Consider the following 19,600-nt stretch of genomic DNA (forward strand, 5'->3'; position numbering starts at 1 on the left):
TCTTTTAAGAGAACATGGAATCTGGATATGGAAAAGGAAAGACTTTCTAAAGTGCCAAGAAATGAACAACATGTAACTTGTGGTGAAGATTTTACTTTGGCTGTTAAATTTAGGTGGAGGCATATGGGGAAGAACTACTTTCTTAGACATAACTGTCTTTAGAATGACATTCTGCTGTGCAGAATGGAAACTAGAGTGAGTACTATACCTGGTGGCATTTTGGATTTCCTGCCAAGGAAGGTGTTTGATTTGTAGGAACCTCAGATCTTGAGTCTAGCCTTTCCTGTGGTGTATTTGGAGCTAGAAGTTGCATGTATTTTATTCCAGAGCTGAACTGCTGCAGCTATATGAGCGCTGTATTCTGTTAGATATCGAATTCTCTGATAATCAGAACGTGGATCAGATCCTGTGGAAGAGTGCTTTCTATCAGGTGATTGAGAAGTTCAGGCAGCTTCTCAAGGATCCGAATGTTGAGAACCCAGAACAGATTCGGAACAGACTTTTGGAGCTGTTGGATGAGGTAAACCATCATCTTTATGTCCTCAGAATAAAGACTTCAACATCCTTTAGTGGTGATGGGTTTTTACCACCCAAAATACTATGTTTTATAACAACATTGACAACAAACTGTATGCTCTTTTCTTGGGCTTAGGCCTACCCTATGTCTGTTACTTCCTTGACACCATAACTTACTGACAATTGGAGTTAGTTTTGAGTTTGGAAGCTCTCTGAATGTCTTAGCTGGAGTGTGTGTGTGTGTGTGTGTGTGTGTGTGTGTGTGTGTGTGTGTGTGTTTTCATATCTTTAAAACCACGGAAAGGCTTATGCTATCAATTTGTCTTGTGCTTAGTTGGTGGCCACTAAATACTGTATATGCCTCCTTTTACATCAGATGGCTGAGCATTAACAAAACTGTGAAAGGGTCACTTGCCCCACTTTCTGGGTAGATTGGATCAGAACAGGCTGATTCGGCTGATTCTTATTTTTTCTCTTTATAGGGTAGTGACTTCTTTGATAGTTTGCTTCAGAAGCTGCAGGTTACTTACAAGTTCAAACTGGAGGACTACATGGACGGTCTTGCCATTCGCAGCAAGCCATTACGAAAGACAGTAAGCCAGCTTCTTTATCTTAAATTTATTCACTCACTCAGTAAGCATTTATCTGGTGTTAGTTATGTGCTAGGCACTATGCTAGGTGTTGAGTATACAAGAATGAAAAATACAGCCCTCTGGGGGAACAGACCAAGTAAACCAACAACTATAACATAATGTCATGAGTACTACGGCAGTGGCATATATAGAGTGTTGAAGGGGCATGGAAGGAATTGAATCTGCTTTAGACTGGTGGGAGTCAAGGCAGGTTTCTTAGAGACTGTCAAGTTGAGTTTTGAAACATGACTAGGAGTGGAAGGGGCAGTTTTGATACAGGGCACAGTGAGAGACTCATACCTTGCTGGGAAAGTATAAGAGGTCAGCATGCTGTTGTCTGTGATGTGGATTGGGCTGTTGGAGGAGGTAAAGCTGATGAAGTAGGAAGGGATGGATCATAATCTCTTACATGCCACGCTGAAGAGTTTGGATTTTTTCCTGAAAGCAGTGAGAAGCTATTGATCGATTTTCAACAAATGGATAGCATAGATTTGTTCTTGGAACCAGTCAGTCTGGCAAATGGATGTGTTTGGGCAAGAGTAGAAGTAGGAGGGTCAGGTGTGGGCCTGAACTGAGGTAGAGGTGGTGGAGGTGGAGAAGAGGAGACAGATTGGAAAGATATAAGGGAGTAGAATTGAATTGCTGGCTGGTTGGGTGTGAATGATGAGATTGGAGGCATGAGGAGACCAGATCATCTCCCATTTTGTGCCCTAGGAGAGAGGCTGGGAAGGAAGAGATTAGTTTTGGATCAGCTTAGGTGGAGGAGCTTGAAAATGAACAAATGAATGTTATGGTGTGTCTGGAGCTCAGGAGAAAGAGCTGGGCTGGTGATAGAGATTCAGAAGTCATCAATGTGTAGGTGATAGTTGAAGCAGAAGTTGGAAACTAGGAAAGCTAGCCAGAGAGCAGGGGGTCAGGTTTTTAAGGTGGTGGTGGGTAAAATTGTCAAGTGCTGTAAAATCCTCAAATGTTAAGATTACTAAAAACTGTCCATTGGATTGGATGACCTTATCATGAGTTATATTAGTTGGAGAGGATGGAGACCAGATTGTGGTGAGTGAGAAGTGGGGCAGCAGATATAATGAGAGGGTAACTTAGACTGTTCTTTTAAGAAGGCTGTGAAGGCAAGAAGGGAAGATAGTAGTCAAAAGACATAGTGTCGGGCTTCCCTGGTGGCACAGTGGTTCAGAGTCCGCCTGCTGATGCAGGGGACGCGGGTTCGTGCCCCGGTCTGGGAGGATCCCGCGTGCCGCGGAGCGGCTGGGCCCGTGGGCCATGGCTGCTGAGCCTGCGCGTCCGGAGCCTGTGCTCCGCAACGGAAGAGGCCACAACAGTGAGAGGCCCACGTACCGAAAAAATAAAAAAAGACATCGTGTCAAGAGAAGTTTGTTTCTAAGCTTGGAAGAGACTTTAACGTAATTATATGTTGAGAGGAAAGGGCCAGGGGAGAGAAAATAAAAAAAGACATAGTGTCAAGAGAAGTTTGTTTCTAAGCTTGGAGAGACTTTAGCGTAATTATATGTTGAGAGGAAAGGGCCAGGGGAGAGAAAATAAAAAAAGACATAGTGTCAAGAGAAGTTTGTTTCTACGCTTGGAGAGACTTTAGCGTAATTATATGTTGAGAGGAAAGGGCCAGGGGAGAGGAAGAGGTAGATTCATTAGAGAAAGGAGTGTGATTTATGGAGCAGAGGCTTCCTCTTGCCTTTCTGCTCCTTCTGATGAATTGCCATGCACAGGTTCTATTACTAGTCAGCAAGTATCTATTGAGTCCCTCCTCCATGCCAGGTGCCATTCTAGGCACACCTAGTTGAGTGTGGAACGAGAAAGCCATGTTCCTAGCTCTCAGAGTTTAGAGTTTGATTAGGGATGAGTACAGGTGTTGCATTGGTAATTGCAGATGCATTGACTTCCGTAGAGGATGTTGGGGGGTGTGGTGTGAAGGGGCTTGGAGGATCATAGAGGCCTGAGGAAGTCACAGTTAAGCTGAGGCTGAAGACCGGAGACCTTGGCCAGGTGAAAGGTGTATTCTCGGCAATAGGAACGGTACATGTGAAGGTCCTGCAGTGGGAAAAGCACCATGTGATAGGGGAACTGAGAAAAGCCTAGTCTGAGGCACAGAGAGTGAGAGGGGAAGGGGTGCTGGAGAGGTGAGCAGCAGAGGCTGGACCATCTAGTACTTTATTCTGAGGACAGTGGAGAGCCTTTGGCCGAATTTGTTTTTTTTTTTCTTCCCCCCGTTGAGGTAGCAAAGTGGCTGTAGAGTGGAAACATAGCAGTTTCCTTGGTGCTTTACCGGTTAAATACCAAGGATTCTTGGTGTTCATTCATAGGGAGAATGTGTGGAGTAGTCAGAACTCTGAAGGTGTATGACATGTAGTGATGTATAACTTTGCTGAGGCATACTTTTGAGATATGTGTTAGGAGGCTGATGTGCAGTAGCTACTCACTTAGCTAGTAAATGAGCCTTCCTGTGGGGTCAGTGTCTACTACTTTATTCAGTGACATGGTAATTTCTTGTCTGTGGGTGGAGTGGTATTATATCTTATGAAGTGATGTTCCTTAGGAAGGTTTTTTTGGTTGGGTATGTGTCTTGGGATTGTTAAGGGTTTACTCTTTTGTTTTCTCATTGAGTGACAGATGCCAAGCCCATCAGTGAGGAAACATATGTAGTATTACTCAGTCCTGGCACGTTGCAGGTGTTTGCTAAAGGGTAACTTATTGTTTTAGGGAATTATTACTGTCTTGCAAAGGGGATGCAATGCAGTAACACAATACAGTTGTATTAACAGTTTGAAGAGAGAAAGATGATGGCAGGAAAAGAACAGAGTAAACAATTATTTTAATATTTGTATATCACTTTTTTTTTTTTTTGGCCGCACTGCGTGGCTTGTGGGATCTTAGTTCCCCAACCAGGGAACAAACCCAGGCCCACAGCAGTGAAAGCATCGAGTTCTAACCACTGGAGCTCCAGGGAATTCCCTGTATGTCACTTTATAATTTGTATTTTTACACTTATTCCCTACAGTTTCCCTATGAAATAGATATTTTTATATTCCGATGAAGAAACTGAGTCCCAAAGACTTAGCTGAGATCACACAGCTACTACAAAGAGAGTCAGAATGTTTTCTTCCACTTGACTGGGACTCGAAATAAGAATGACCTCCTTTCCCTTTTGCACTCTTTCTCGGTAAATTTTGCATCACATTGTTGGCTTTTTTTTCTAGTCAAGGTTAGACTGAAAACTTTTTGCTTTGTTGAGGACGACTGGTGCCTTATTATGAATGCTGCTCTGTTATTTTGACCCCATCCCTGTCCTTTGGGGTTGAAGTTAGAGTTTCTTGGGTATATGCTACTGACTGATCGTTTTTCCTGAAGGTAAAATATGCCTTGATCAGTGCCCAGCGATGTATGATTTGCCAAGGAGATATTGCCAGGTATCGGGAGCAAGCCAATGACACGACAAACTACGGGAAAGCACGCAGGTACTGTTGCCTCTTGTTCATGACTCCTCTTCCCTGTGTGGCTTTAATCCAAGCCCTATTAAGAGCAATGGGCCACCTGAGCTGCCTCCTATATATATGTCCTACAGGTGACCCTATTTGCCTCATGCTTTACCACTCCAAGGTTACAGCTTAATTAGTAAGGGCTATCAGGTGATGAATTGGGAAAATGTTGATAGAGAACTTTTTTTTTTACTGTTTTTCTGTTACAGCTGGTACCTGAAAGCCCAGCACATTGCTCCCAAGAATGGGCGCCCCTATAACCAGTTGGCCCTGCTGGCAGTGTATACGGTAAGAAATCTTGGATGGGGAAGTTATTTTGCAGGCAGTGTGTTAGAAATATGAATTTTGATAGCATCAGCTCCTGGAGCTAGATTTCATCTGAACACTATAACCCAAAGCATATCCCCTTCTGCCTCCCATCCCCAAACTCCTTTTGTTACTGTTACTTTCAGAGGTAAGTTGTCAGGATCCCTCACTTCAGTTAAATCCACTTTTACTGCACTTAAGTTCCTAGGGGAATGCTTATTCTCCAGCCAAACATCACTCTTTGTTTTTGACCAAGGTTTCTGCTCTGAATCTTGTATTGTTTCCCTTCCCTAGGTTGAACTAGGTTACTCATTTCTGGAAGGAAAATAAGGCTCCCTTTATCTCTCCCCTTTAAAGTCCTCAACTAGTCTGAAGTACATCCTTCCTTCCTTTTCTCAGATCATCCCCTCATTCATCTTAGCTTTTCACCTAAGGAGTCTCCTTAGCAGAAGCACAGTAAGTGCCAAATTGTACCTCTTTAGATCTTACCAAACTCCTCTAAATGTGCCTCTAAAGGTGAGCCTTGGGAGCTGACAGAGCTCCTAGTGAGGAAGCTGACTTCAAGGGAGACGGGGAGGGGCCACTGGTAAGTACCAAAGGTTTAAGAAGCAGCTAACGTGCTCATTAGCAGGGAGAGTTTTCTTAATGCTGTAAAATTCATTGCCCAAATAAACAGTGCTTGAATTGATATTTTTATTCTACAAAGATTCAAAAATATTCCTAATACTTATTTATGGATGGAAATTGTTGATTAAGTAATGTGGTTTACAGATACACTTCGTGCAGAATCTATTGAATCTTTCTGTCTCTCTGCTTTTTACCTCTGTCCTGTTCTCTTTGTGATATGCGTTGAGATTTTTTTTTCACCCCTCTTTGTGGCTTTATTTTTCTCTCCCCTTTATTCTTATCCATCTTCTGTTTTCCCTTCTCACTCATTTCTTGTCTCCTTTCCCAGTTTTTCTTCTTTGTAATAATCTAATGAATTGTGTTTTTTTCTTGTTAACTAGAAAATATAATTAAAAAAATTTTCCCCTCAATGGCTTTTAATAAAAGTTGTGGTAAAATTCAGGTAACAAAATTAACCATTAATTATGGTCCGTACCTAGGAATGGAATTGCTGGGTCATATGGTAATTCTATGTTTAACTTTCTGGGAAGCTGCCAAACTGCTTTTCATAGTGGCTGCACCATTTTACATTTCCACTGGCAGTGTAGGAGAGTTCTAGTTTCTTCATGTTCATGCTAACGTTTGTTACTTTTCATTTTTTTGATTATGACCAACCTAGTGGGTATGAAGTGATACCTCATTGTGGGTGTTTCCTTCTTTAATATTCTTTTTCTTTTTTGGTCAGTTTTAGGTTTATAGAAAGTTGAGCAGAAAGTGCAGAGAGTTCCCATATACTTCCTCAGCTCTCAGTTTTCCCTATTATGAACATCTTGCATTCGTGTAGTACATTTGTTACATTTGATGAGCCAGTATAGATACGTTATTATATTACTAAAGTCCATAGCTTACACTAAGGTTCACTTTTACTGTTGCACACTCTGAGTTTGAACAAATGTATAATAACATGTATCCACCATTATATTATCACGCAGAATATTTTCACTGCTCTAAAAATATCCTGTGCTCCAACCTCCACCTCTTTATCCTTCTTCCTTCCCCCAAACCTTTGGCAATCACTGATGTTTTTACTGTCTCTATAGTGTTGTCTTTTCCAGAATGTCATATAGTTGGAACCATACAGTATGTAGTCTTTTCATATTGGCTTCTTTCACTTAGCATTTAGGGTTATTTTTGTGACTTGATAGCTCTTTTCTTTTTATTGTTGAGTAATATTCCATTGTATGGATGTACCACAGTTTATCTATTGCCCTATTGAAGGACATCTTGGTTGTTTCCGGATTTTGACTGTTATTAATAGAAGTGCTGTAAACGTTCGTGTGCATGTTTTTGTGTGGACATAAGCTTTCGTCTCATTTGGGTAGATACTTAGGAGTGTGATTGCTGGGTTGTGTGGTTAGAGTATATATAGTTTTGGAAGAAACTGTCAAACCGTCTTCCATAGTGGCTGTACCATTTTGCATTCCTACCAGCAGTGGATGAGAGTTCCTATTGCTGTGCACCCTTGTCAGCATTTGGTGTTGTCAGTGTTCTGGATTTTCCTCATTCTAATAGGTGTGCAAAATCCTATTTGTGTTAAACTTCGTTTTAACTTGCAGTTCCCTAAAGACATACAATGTAAAGCATCTTTTAATATGCTAATTTCCCATCTGTGTATTTTTGGTGATGTGTCTGTTTAGATCTTTTGCCCATTTTTAAATTGGGTTGTTTGTTTTCTTATTGAGTCTTAAGAGTTCATTTTATGTTTTGGATACCAGTCCTTTATCAGACATGTATCTTACAAATATTTTCTCTCAGTCTGTGGCTTTCTTTTCATTTTCTTAGTGTTTTTCACAGAGCAGAAGTTTTTAAGGTTAAGGAAATCCAACTTAGCCAACTTTTTCTTTCATGGATTGTGCTTTTGGTGTCGTATCTAAGAAGGCATGACTAAACCCAGGTTACTTAGATTTTCTCCTATGTTATCTTCTAGGAGTTGTAGAGTTTTGCATTTTACATTTAAGTCTACGGTACATTTTGAGTTAATTTTTGTGACAGGTGTAAGGTCTGTGTATAGATTCTTTGTTTTGCATGTGGATGTCCAGTTGTTTTCAACACTATTTGTTGAAAAGACTATCCTTTCTCCATTGAATTGTCTTTGCTCCTTTGTCAAAGATCGACTGACTGTATTTGTGAGGGTCTACTTCTGGGCTCTGTATTCTGTTCCATTGATCTATTTGTCTGTTTTTTGGCCAGTACCACACTGTCTTGATTACGGTAGCTTTATAGCAAATCTTGAAGTCGGGTAGTGTCAGTCTTCCAACTTTTTTCTTTTTTTTTTTCTTTCTTCCAGCTTTTTTCTTTTCCTTCAATATTGTGCAGGCTATCCTGGATGTTTTGCCTTTCCATATAAACTTTAGAATCAGTTTGTTGACATCTACAGATCTAGTGAGTGTGAAGTGGTATGTCATTGTGGTTTTGATTTGCATTTCCCTAATGACTAATGATATTGAACATCTTTTCATATGCTTATTTGGATGTTTGGAAAAATGTCTATTCAAGTCCTTTACCCATCTTTTTAAAAATTAAGAAAATTAAAAAAATTTTTCTTAATTGTAAAATACACATAAAACCAAATTTGCCATCTTACCCATTTTTTTAAATTAAATTAATTAATTAATTTTTGGCTGCGTTGGATCTTCGTTGCTGCATGCGGGCTTTCTCTAGTTGTGGAGAGCAGCTCTACTCTTTGTTGCGGTGTGCGGGCTTCTCATTGCAGTGGCTTCTCTTGTTGCAGAGCATGGGCTCTAGGCACGTGGGCTTCAGTAGTTGTGGCACTCAGGCTCAGTAGTTGTGGCACTCAGGCTCAGTAGTTGTGGCTTGCGGGCTCTAGAGTGCAGGCCCAGTAGTTGTGGCGCACGGGCTTAGTTGCTCCACAGCATGTGGGATCTTCCCGGACCAGGGCTCGAACCCATGTCCCCTGCATTGGCAGGCGCACTCTCAACCACTGCGCCACCAGGGAAGCCCCCATCTTACCCATTTTTAAGTGTACTGTTCAGTAGTGTTGAATACATTCACATTGTTGTGCAATCACTCTCCAGAACTCTATTCATCTTGCAAAACTGAAACTCTCTACCCATTAAAACAACACCTCCCTATTTTTCCCTTCCTGTAGCCATTGGCAACCACCCTTCTTCACCTTTCCACCTCTGTGAATTTGTCTACTCTAGTTACCTAATATAAATAGCATCTAAAAGTATTTGTCTTTTTGTGACTGGCTTATTTCAGTTAGCATTATATCCTTAAGGTTCATCCATGTTACAGCTCATGTCAGTTTCCACCTTAAGGCTGAATAATATTCAATTGTATGTATCTACCACATTTTGTTTATCTGTTCATCTCTCGATGGACACTTCTACCTTTTGGCCATTGTGAATAATACTACTATGAATATGAGGGTGCAGATACCTCTTCGTGACTCTTCTTTCAATTCTTTTGAATATATACTCAGAAGTGGAATTGCTGGGTCATGTGGTAATTGTATTTTCAGTTTTTGGAAGAACCACCATATTGGCAGCTGCACCATTTTACATTCCCACCAGTAGTGCACAAGGGTTCCAGTTTCTCCACATCCTTCCTAACACACACTATTTTCTGTTGTTGTTGTTGTTGTGTGTGTGTGTGTGTGTGTGTGTGTGTGTATTTAAATAGTAGCCAGCCTAACTGCTTCAAAGTTGTATGGCATTGTGGTTTTGACTTGCATTTCCCTAATGAGTACTGATTGTTTAATGTTCTTGTTGGCCATCTGCATATCTTCTTTGGAGAAATGTCTATTCAGATCCTTTGCATATTTTTAAATTGGGTTGTCTTTTTTGTTGTTGAGATGCAGGAGTTCTTTATATATTCTGACGTTTATCAGATATTTGATTTACAAATATTTTCTCCCATTTTATGGGTTGTCTTTTCACTCTCTTAATAGTGCCCTTTAATGCACAAAAGTTTTTTTTTTTTTTAAAGATTTATGTATTTATTTGGTTATGCTGGGTCTTAGTTGCGGCAGGTGGGCTCCTTAGTTGTGGCAGGCGGGCTCCTTAGTTGTGGCATGCAAACTCTTAGTTGTGGCATGTGGCATCTAGTTCCCTGACCAGGGATCAAACTGGGGTCCCCTGCATTAGGAGCTTGGAGTCTTAACCACTGCGCCATCAGGGAGTTCCCCACAGAAGTTTTTAATTTTGATGAAGTCCAATTCATCTATTTTTTCTTTTGTTGCTTGTGCTTTGATGTCATAGCTAAGAAACTCTTAACCAAATTAAAAGTTAAGATTTATTATTTATTTATTTAGAGGAAAATACAGGGATACATTTTTTATAGTTTTAGTTCTTATATTTAGGTCTTTGATCCATTTTTGGTTAATTTTTGTATATGGTGTGAAGTAAGGGTCCAGTTCGTTCTTTTGCATGTGGACATCCAATTCTCCTAGCACCATTTGTTGAAGAGACTGTTCTTTCCCCATTAAATAGTCTTGGCACCCTTGTCGAAAGTCAGTTGATACATGATAGGTTTATTTCTGGACTCTAGATTCTCTCACGTTGATCCATATGTCCACCTTTGTGCCAGTACTACGTTGTTTTAATTGCTGTAGCTTTGTGGTAAGTTTTGAGATTGGGTATGTGAGTCTTCCAACTTTGTTTTTCTTTTTCAAGATTGTTTTGGCTATCTGGGGTTTCTTGGAATTCCATATGGATTTTAGGATCGGCTTTTTCATTTCTGCCAAAACAGTCATTGTGATTTTGATAAGGATTGCACTGAATCTGTGGATTGCTTTGGGGAGTATTTACATCTTTACAGTATTGTCTTCTGCACAAACACAGGATGTTTTCCATTTATTTAGGTCTTCTCTAATTTCTTTCAGAAATGTGTGGTCGTTTTCAGTGTATAAGTTTTGCATTTCCTAGGTTAAATTTATTCCTAAGATATAAATATTCCTAACATATAAAGGTATGTTATTATTTTTGATGGTATTATGAATGGAATTATTTTCCTAATTTTTCAGATTGTTCACTACTAATGTGTAGAAATACAAGTGATTTTTCAGTGTTAATCTTTTTTTTTTTTTTTTTTAATATGTATTTATTTGGCTGTGCTGGGTCTTAGTTGCGGCATGTGGGATCTTAGTTATGGCATGTGGGATCTAGTTCCCTGACCAGGGATTGAACCCAGGCCCCCTGCATTGGGAGTGCGAGTCTTAACCGCTGGACCACCAGGGAAGTCCCTTGAGTGTTAATCTTGTGTCTTCCCTCAGTGGTCTGTTGCTACACTAATTAAATTGGTATGTGTTTCTTTCATGGACCTCTTACCTAAGTTAGTACTCTTTTCAAGTTCTTTTCCTCTGTCCCTCCTTTTCTGTCTCTGTGTTAACCCAGTTGTCTGTTTTTTTGGCCATGTCAAGCGGCATGTGAGATCTTAGTTCCCTGACCAGGGATTGAACCCATGCCCCTTGCATTGGAAGTGCAGAGTCTTAGCCACTGGACCACCAGAAAAGTGCCCCCAGTTGTCTTTTAAGATCACTTTCTCAGCTTTTCTGTAACCTTTCATTCAGTGGATTTACTGAGAACATGCTGTGCACAGTGCTTTGCTAGGTGCTGTGAGTGGTAAATATTTGATATGGTTTCTGTCCTGAAAGAAAACATTGTTGAGAAGACAAGTGAGGTGTATAGACAATGATACAAATTAGACTTGATGCAATATGATGCAATTCAATTGATTGTTAGATACATCATTTCCTATACCACTAAGAAAGAAGAATGTGAATTAAAATAAGACATGATGATAGATAGTGATTGAGTTGTATCTTGATTTCAGAGATGTTAAAATATGAAAAAGGGCTTCCCTGGTGGTGCAGTGGTTGAGAGTCCGCCTGCCGATGCAGGGGACACGGGTTCGTGCCCCAGTCCAGGAGGATCCCGTGTGCCGCGGAGCGGCTGGGCCCGTGAGCCATGGCCGCTGAGCCTGCGCGTCTGGAGCCTGTGCTCCGTGGTGGGAGAGGCCGCAGCAGTGAGAGGCCCGCGTACTGCAAAAAAAAAAAAAAAAAGAAAGAAAAGAAAAAGATCATTGTAGAACTGATAAAATACTGTAAAATCAAATGAGTGGCGTAATTGGAATAACATTAAAGATAGCTCCCACTTAACTGACTGAAACTGAGTACCAGATATTCTGTTAAACTGTATATATTATATGAATTTTAATCTTTTCAGGAGCCATATATGTTGGTGAATATATTCATTTTACAAATAAGGAAACCTTTCTAGGTTGACTTTCTTAGGGTTATACCTAATAAATGGCAGGACCAAATTCAGACTCAGGCAGTTGAGCTTAGAATGTACACCTTTAACCATGCTAGATGAATGCAAGATGGGTCTTTTAAAGAGTGAGTAGGTGCTGGGGAGAGAGGGAAGTAGTAGTCTAGGTGCATTTTGAGACAGAAAAGGTAACAATGTATATGATAGAAAGATAGAAAGGCTTTTTGATATTCTTTCCCCCTTTATTTCAGTGTTTTTCCTTCTTTCTGACCCTCTCCCTTTCTTTTACTTATTAATTGGTTTTAAAATGGACTTGAAGTGTTTACTTGCTGCATGCATTGGATAATAGTTTGTTTCCTTTTCTTCGTGGAGTCAGTATGTTGTAGTGAAGACATAAACTTAGGAGCCAGGCAGACCTAGGTTCAAATACTGGCTTATCTGGGATTTGGCTTTGAGACCTTGTTGGGCAAGTTATGTAATAATCTTCCTGAGCCTCTGTCTCTTCATTATTAAAACGGGAATAGTAATCCCTGTGGGGCAGTTTCCTTAGGTTTGGAAATAATATCATAATATCTATGAAGTGCTGATCATTTACCTCACACTTAGCTATGCTTAATCAGTGATATTGCCATTGTTATTTGTAATGTTTTAAAAGCAATAATTAGTACATGCTGAACATTTTCTTTCTCTAAAAAGAAAACATAATTGGTTTCGTATTTTGTGAGCTCTTTATTCGTTTCTCCTGCTTTTGAGCATGTGGCTTTACAAGTACCTCTACATGTGAGACATAGTAGTGGGCAAGAAGAGAGCTCTGACGCACTCGCCATGGCTTCTCCCGTGGATGGTTGTCTCATTTTCATGCTGGAACTCCTCACAGCTTGGAGCACAGGCTGGGAGGGATGGTAGGGTTTCCTGGGTCTGCTGACTCAGGCTGGAGTCCAGAAGAGAACTGGTTGACTCAGTGTCTCTGACCTCTTTCTGCAGAGGAGGAAGCTTGATGCCGTCTATTACTATATGCGCAGTCTAGCTGCCAGCAACCCTATCCTGACTGCCAAGGAGAGTCTCATGAGCTTGTTTGAAGAGACCAAACGGAAGGTGAGTGGGGATGCAGGCAGAATCATTCCTTCCTAGAAGAATGTGTTTCTCTTAGTGTCTCTGTGTCCTTAAGGAAACGACTGATAATGTCCTGAAGGGGTCCCCTCGGGCTGTGCTGATGGGAGTCAGTCAGTCTTTATGCAGAACGAAACTCAGCTTTAGGAGAGCTCTCCAGGGCTCACAGCATCTGGTTTACAGAATTAATAACTTGTATGAGACAAAACAGATGATACTCTGCTACTGTGGAACTATGGCAAAGTCTTTACTTTTTACAGTTCTTGGGCAACAAACTCAGGTGAGATGAGCACTTCTCTTGATTGGCTGAATCCCAGGACAGTCTGAGCTTATATGTTTGTATGTCGTACAGGCAGAACAGATGGAAAAGAAGCAACACGAGGAATTGGAACTGAGCCCTGACCAATGGCAGAAAGCAAAGAAATCCACTTTCCGGCATGTTGGAGATGACACCACTCGCCTGGAGATCTGGATTCATCCATCCCATCCCCGGTCCTCCCAGGGCACTGAGTCTGGGAAGGATTCTGAGCAGGAGAATGGGCTGGGCAGCCTGAGCCCCAGTGATGTAAGTTCCTGAGGGTGATGTTATGAGCAAGACTAGCTGAGTAAGCGTGAGTGTTCTGGTACATGCAACCATGGAGCACTGCACAGACATTCCCATTTATCTCAGGAAAGGAAGATCACTTCAGGCTCCTTGATGTTCTCATTTATGTCCTCCGCCTACACTTCCTTTACCTTTGCTATTCGCTTCCCTCTCTCACCACTATGTGGCACTGTAGAATTTAGTAAAAGTAATTTTTCTAAATGAAGATTAATTTAGGATTTGTATAGGATGACAGTTTTTTGTTGCTTTGGGTTTATAGTCATCAATATGATGCTTTAGGATTCTGTGTGGGATTTTTGAAGCCAGGGAGAGGACACAGTAGTTGGAAAACTGCAAATGGAGGGTTCATTGTGCCTTGAGGGTAAAATTTATAGAGGAGTGGGTGGTGGGGTAATCTGGGACCAGGCCTTGAAGGGTCATGTAATAAGTAATTTGACCTTTATCCTGAAGGTAGTAGGGAGCTACTGAGTGCTTTAAATAGGGAAATCTCAGATGTGCACTTTAGAAATATGACTCTGGCTGCTTTGTGGAAAATTTGGAGAAGGGAAAGACAGAAATAAGAAGAGTAGGAGCGTGCTACAGTAATCCAAGTGAGATGTGAGAAGGACCTGAACCAGGAAATGGCTTTGCAGATGGGGAGAAGTGAACAGAAGTATATTAATGAGGTAAAATCCAAAGGACTTGATTGGACATGGGGAGCTGAGGGAGAAGAGGGAATCAAAAGTAACACTTAGGTTTCTCATTTGGAAACTGGGTGAATGATGGTCTTGGTTTTAGGAGAAAGATGATGAGTTTAGTTTTGGACATGTTGGAATTTCTATAGGACATTGACGTGGAGATATTTAGAGGCTAGCGGATATCTGAAGCTGAGGAGAGAGATCTATGCCAGAGACGAAGATACTTGAAGGCATCTGTTATAGATGGTACTGAAGTCATGAGAGAGCTGCTTCACCTGCTCAAGGAAGGAACATAATGATAAACAGGTTCGAGGTCTAAGAAAGAAAGGAGATAGATGGCAGGGAGAAGTCCTTGCAGTTGATGAGAAAGAAGTAGGATCCAGAGCACAAATGAGGGGATTAGCCTGAAAGAAGGTAAGAAAACCCCTCTTTCTTGTGCTTGAGGGCAGGTAGGAACAGATAACTGGGGATGCAGGTAAGTTTGTATTATAGGAGGAAGGTGAGGGAGGGCCTTTTGATGATTTCTGTTTCCTCTTTGAAGTTGGAGGCATGGTTGTCTGAGAATGAGTCAAAGGTGGTGGGATAGGAGGACTTGTCCTTTGAGGTTTAATTTAAAATTTCCATTTATCTTCCTATATCTTTAGTCTTTAGCTGTTTTCGGGATGACTTGGAAAGCAGTCATTGCTTATAAATGAAACTACCAACTTCCTATACGTCATGGTGTACATGGGGCCCCAGTACATCAAGGTGCCTCAGAGGGGTTGCTGCTATGGTAGAATCCCTCACTACTGCCTCTTCTAGTTTGAATATTACCACCCCAAACTGGATGCCTATTTGAATAAGAGATAAATTGTTCTATTGATTAACTCCACTGTGTGTCTTTAAAATGAAAGCAACAATGACAGTTTGAGAAAGCATTTTATGGCTTTCTTTGGTCTTGGCCTCAAGCTTAGGGAGTATCTCTCATAAAAGTTATAATTAATCTTTTATAGCTTTCTCTCTTCCATTAGGTGTTTTATTTATTTTTTAAGCAATGTGTTTGTAAGTTTATATTTTTATTCTTTTTCATTTTTAAAATTTATTGAAGTATAGTTGATATACAATGTTATGTTAGTTTCTGGTATACAGCAAAGTGATTCATTTATACATATATATACATATTCTTTTTCATATTCTTTTCCATTATGGGTTCGTACAGGATATTGAATATAGTTCCCTCTGCTATACAGTAGGACCTTGTTGTTTATCCATTCTATATCCATTTGCATCTTCTAATTCCAAACTCCCAGTCCATCCCTCCCTCACCCCTCCTTCTCCCTTGGCAACTGCAAGTCTGTTCTCTACGTCTGTGAGTCTGTTTCTGTTTCGTAGATAAGTTCATTTGTGTCGTATTTTAGATTCCACATATGAGTGATATTATATGGTATTTGTCTTTCTCTTTTTGACTTGCTTCACTTAGTATGATAATCTCTAGGTCTATCCATGTTGCTGCAAATGGCATTATTTCGTTGTTTTTTATGGCTGAGTACTATTCCATTTTTTATATATGTATATATCACATCTTTTTTTTTTGGAAAAGGAAAGTGATTTTTTTAAATAGATCTTTATTGGAGTATAATTGCTTTACAATAATGTGTTAGTTTCTGTTGTACACCAAAGTGAATCAACCATATGCATACACATGTCCCCATATCCCGTCCCTCCCACCCTCGCTATCCCACCCCTCTAGGTCATCGCAAAGCACCAAGCCGATCTCCCTGTACTATGGTGCTGCTTCCCACTCGCTAACTGTTTTACATTCCATAGTGTATATATGTTGATGCTACTCTCACCTCGCCCCAGCTTCTCCCTCCAGCTTCTCCCTCCCACCCCGTGTCTTCAAGTCCATTCTCTATATCTACATCTTTATTCCTGCCCTGCAACTAGGTTCATCAGCACCTTTTTTTTTAGATTCCATATGTATGCCTTAGAATATGGTATTTGTTTTTCTCTTTCTGACTTACTTCACTCTGTATGGCAGACTCTAGGTCCATCCACTTCACTACAGATAACTCAATTTTGTTTCTTTTTATGGCTGAGTAATATTCCATTGTATATATGTGCCACATCTTCTTTATCCATTCATCTGTCGATGGACATTTAAGTTGGTTCCATGTCCCGGCTATTGTAAATAGTGCTGCAGTGAACATTGTGGTACATGTCTCTTTTTGAATTATGGTTTTCTCAGGGTATATGCCCAGGAGTGGGATTGCTGGGTCATATGGTAGTTCTATTTTTAGTTTTTTAAGGAACCTCCATACTGTTTTCCATAGTGGTTGTATCAATTTGCATTCCCACCAACAGTGCAGGAGGGTTCCCTTTTTACCACACCCTTTCCACATCTTCTTTATGCATTCATCTGTCGATGGACTTTTAGGTTGCTACAATGTCTCGGCTTTTGTAAATAGCGCTGCTGTGAACATTGGGGTGCCTGTATCTTTTCATATTAGAGTTTTGTCTGGATGTATGCCCAGGAGTCGGATTGCTGGATCATATGGCATGTGTTTTTATTCAGTGTGTAGCTTCTCGGAGCTGCACATTGGATCCATTACATTTTATTATTTTATTTTTAATTATACAAATAACATACGAGTATATTTTTAGTAAAAATTTCAGATGATCACAGATGTGTGCAGAGTAAAATGTGGTAATTTGTTTTCTAAACTATTGTTGAAGCTGTTTATATATTTTCAGCCTATACATCATCCTTGGGTACATGCACCATCCTTAATTTTTTTTAAATTTACATCTCTGGGTTTGGGCTTTTAGTTCTATACTACCAGCACTTGAGGAAGAAGGCTGCAGTTTCATAGCTCTCTGTTTATCCAGTTAGGAAACCACACTGCCTTTTTTACCTGCTTTCTCAGGTTCAAGCCATCTTCCCATATCCTTTTCTTTTTTTTTTTTTTTTTTTTTGCGGTACGCGGGCCTCTCACTGTTGCAGCTTCTCCCGTTGCGGAGCACAGGCTCCGGACGCGCAGGCTCAGCGGCCATGGCTCACGGGCCCAGCCGCTCCGTGGCATGTGGGATCTTCCCGGACCAGGGCACAAACCCGTGTCCCCTGCATTGGCAGGCAGACTCGCAACCACTCCGCCACCAGGGAAGCCCCCATATCCTCTTCTTTCATACAGCAGGCCCCAAGAACTTAGCTTGCTTTCTCTGTTCCCTACAACAGGAACATACAGTTGATGGGAAGTGGGAATCTATTCACAGACGTTTGAGTAATTAGGCTTTGGGGATACAGAGATTAAAACAACCAAAAATGATTTTTAACCTTAGGGAGCACTCAGTCATGTGGGGAAGACAGAAACATATGATTATATTATATATTATAATGCAGTGTGCCAAGTGCTGTGATAAAGGCAAGGCTGAGAGGCTATGGAGCATAAATTAAAGCATCTAATGGGCATGATTAGGTAAGGTTAGAATGAGGAGGCACTTTGTAGCTGAAGGATGATGTAAGGGCATTTCCACTCTCAGGCTGAAGGCTTAGGGAGCTGCAAGTCATTCAGTATGGCTGGAGGCTAGGATGTGAGTGGTGCTCTTGCTAGAGACTTGAGTCATCCTTTACCCCTTCCTTTCCTATACCCCACATCCAGTCAGTATCAAGAGCTGTTTGATCTACCCCTAAACATAATTTGAATCTATCTACTTTTTTCTATTTCTACTACCACTATCGTAGTACAAGCTATCATTCATTATTTCAGTAATCCACACACTATTAAGAAGTTCTTAATGACCTTTCCACATTTATTCCTGGTCCTTCTTAGGCCTTTCTTTTTGGGCAGTAACCCAAATGAGCTTTCAAATACATATTTCCGGTCATGTCACTTCCCTATTTGAAAGTCTTCAGTTGGTTCTCTTGCTCTTAGAATCAGGTCCAAAATCCTTAAAGTAGTTTACTGGGCCCTCCAAGATTTGGTCTCTGCTGCTTCTGACCTTATCCTGTACCCCTGTTCCTCGCTTTGTTCTTGTTCTGTAGGTATACTGGCTTCTTCCTTGAAGGGCCCAAGTTCTTTTCTGGCCCTTGGCTATGGCACATTCTCTTTGCCTGCAGTGCTCTTCTCTCTTTGTCAGCTCCATTTTTGCTTTTCCTTAAACTCTCAGCATAAATACCACTTCCCTTTTCCAGGGAAGCTTTTCCTGATCCCTGAGCCTGGTTGTTTCCCCTTTGTAATGCCATATTTCTGATTAAGTAATTTTACAGTTACTTAAAAACTAGGTGCAGTTTTGTTCTTGTTGGTTAAAGCCTCTCTCCCTTGCTAGATTCAAGCCTCTGTGAGGGTGGGGTCTGTATCTGGTTGCTCATTGCCTTATCCCCATTGCCTGCATATAGAAGATTCTAAATAAATCTTAGTTGAGCATATAAAGGAGGGGAGGAAAAGTGAGGGATGAAGCTGGAGAAGATAGGAGGGGCCAGATTATTCATAAATATTGAGGAGTTTGGATATCTAATATTAAGAATTTTAAACAGGGGATCATATAACCAGATTGTGTAATGATCACTCTTTTCAACACTTCTACTATCAGAACAGATTTATTTGTTTGTTTTTAAAATTTTTTTCTTCTTATTTTTTGATTTATTTGTTTTTTAAAGGGAATTTTTTTAATTGCAGAAGTAACACCAATTCACTGTATCTAAATCAAACAGAAATGTACATAAAGTTTAAAATGAGAGTCACTTGTGTTCTTTCCTTCAGAGACACCACTATTAACTATTTGATGTAGGTTCTTCCAGACCTTTTTCTAAACATTTATAGGTGTGTATGTATACATACATACCTGCAGACACATGAAATATATTTTTTTAACAAAAATGAGATTATACTATATATACTGATATACAGTTTGTTTTTTTAAAAAAATTATTTCTTTATTTGGTTGCACTGGGTCTTAGTTGCGGCAGGCGGGCTCCTTTAGTTGCGGCTTGCAGTTTCCTTAGTTGCAGAACTCGGGCTCCTTAGTTGGGGCATGTGAACTCTTAGTTGCGGCATGCATGTGGGATCTAGTTCCCTGACCAGGGATTGAACCCGGGCGCCCTGCATTGGGAGTGTGGAGTCTTAACTGCTGTGCCACCAGGGAAGTCCCACAGTTTGCTTTTTTGAATTTTCCATTGGACATGCAGTCAGTTCTCCTATAAGGTAAGACATGCATTCCTAAAAATCACTGCTATACACAATTGCACAGTAAAAACTACAGAGCTTACGGGGAAAATGGAGTTAGGAGCACAACACTCAAAAACTTCCTCAGTGACATATTTTAAAAAAAAAAAAAGATATAAACCTAATAAAGCAGTTGTACAGTTTTATACATG

At 40.5% G+C, this 19,600-nt stretch overlaps 1 protein-coding gene across 2 annotated transcripts in view; it reads left to right on the forward strand.

Moving 5' to 3' along the window:
* SMG6 (SMG6 nonsense mediated mRNA decay factor) overlaps nucleotides 1-19,600 on the forward strand; it is a 234,875-nt gene that overhangs the window by 4,737 nt on the left and 210,538 nt on the right. For both annotated transcript variants that reach the window (XM_032615690.1, XM_032615689.1), the window contains exons 3-8: nucleotides 328-520; nucleotides 999-1,109; nucleotides 4,524-4,630; nucleotides 4,861-4,939; nucleotides 12,841-12,951; nucleotides 13,319-13,531. In XM_032615690.1, coding sequence (XP_032471581.1) covers nucleotides 328-520; nucleotides 999-1,109; nucleotides 4,524-4,630; nucleotides 4,861-4,939; nucleotides 12,841-12,951; nucleotides 13,319-13,531 — 814 coding nt within the window. The remainder of the gene's footprint in view (nucleotides 1-327; nucleotides 521-998; nucleotides 1,110-4,523; nucleotides 4,631-4,860; nucleotides 4,940-12,840; nucleotides 12,952-13,318; nucleotides 13,532-19,600) is intronic.

This window comes from Phocoena sinus, chromosome 20 (assembly GCF_008692025.1).
Source record: "Phocoena sinus isolate mPhoSin1 chromosome 20, mPhoSin1.pri, whole genome shotgun sequence".
Taxonomy (NCBI): domain Eukaryota; kingdom Metazoa; phylum Chordata; class Mammalia; order Artiodactyla; family Phocoenidae; genus Phocoena; species Phocoena sinus.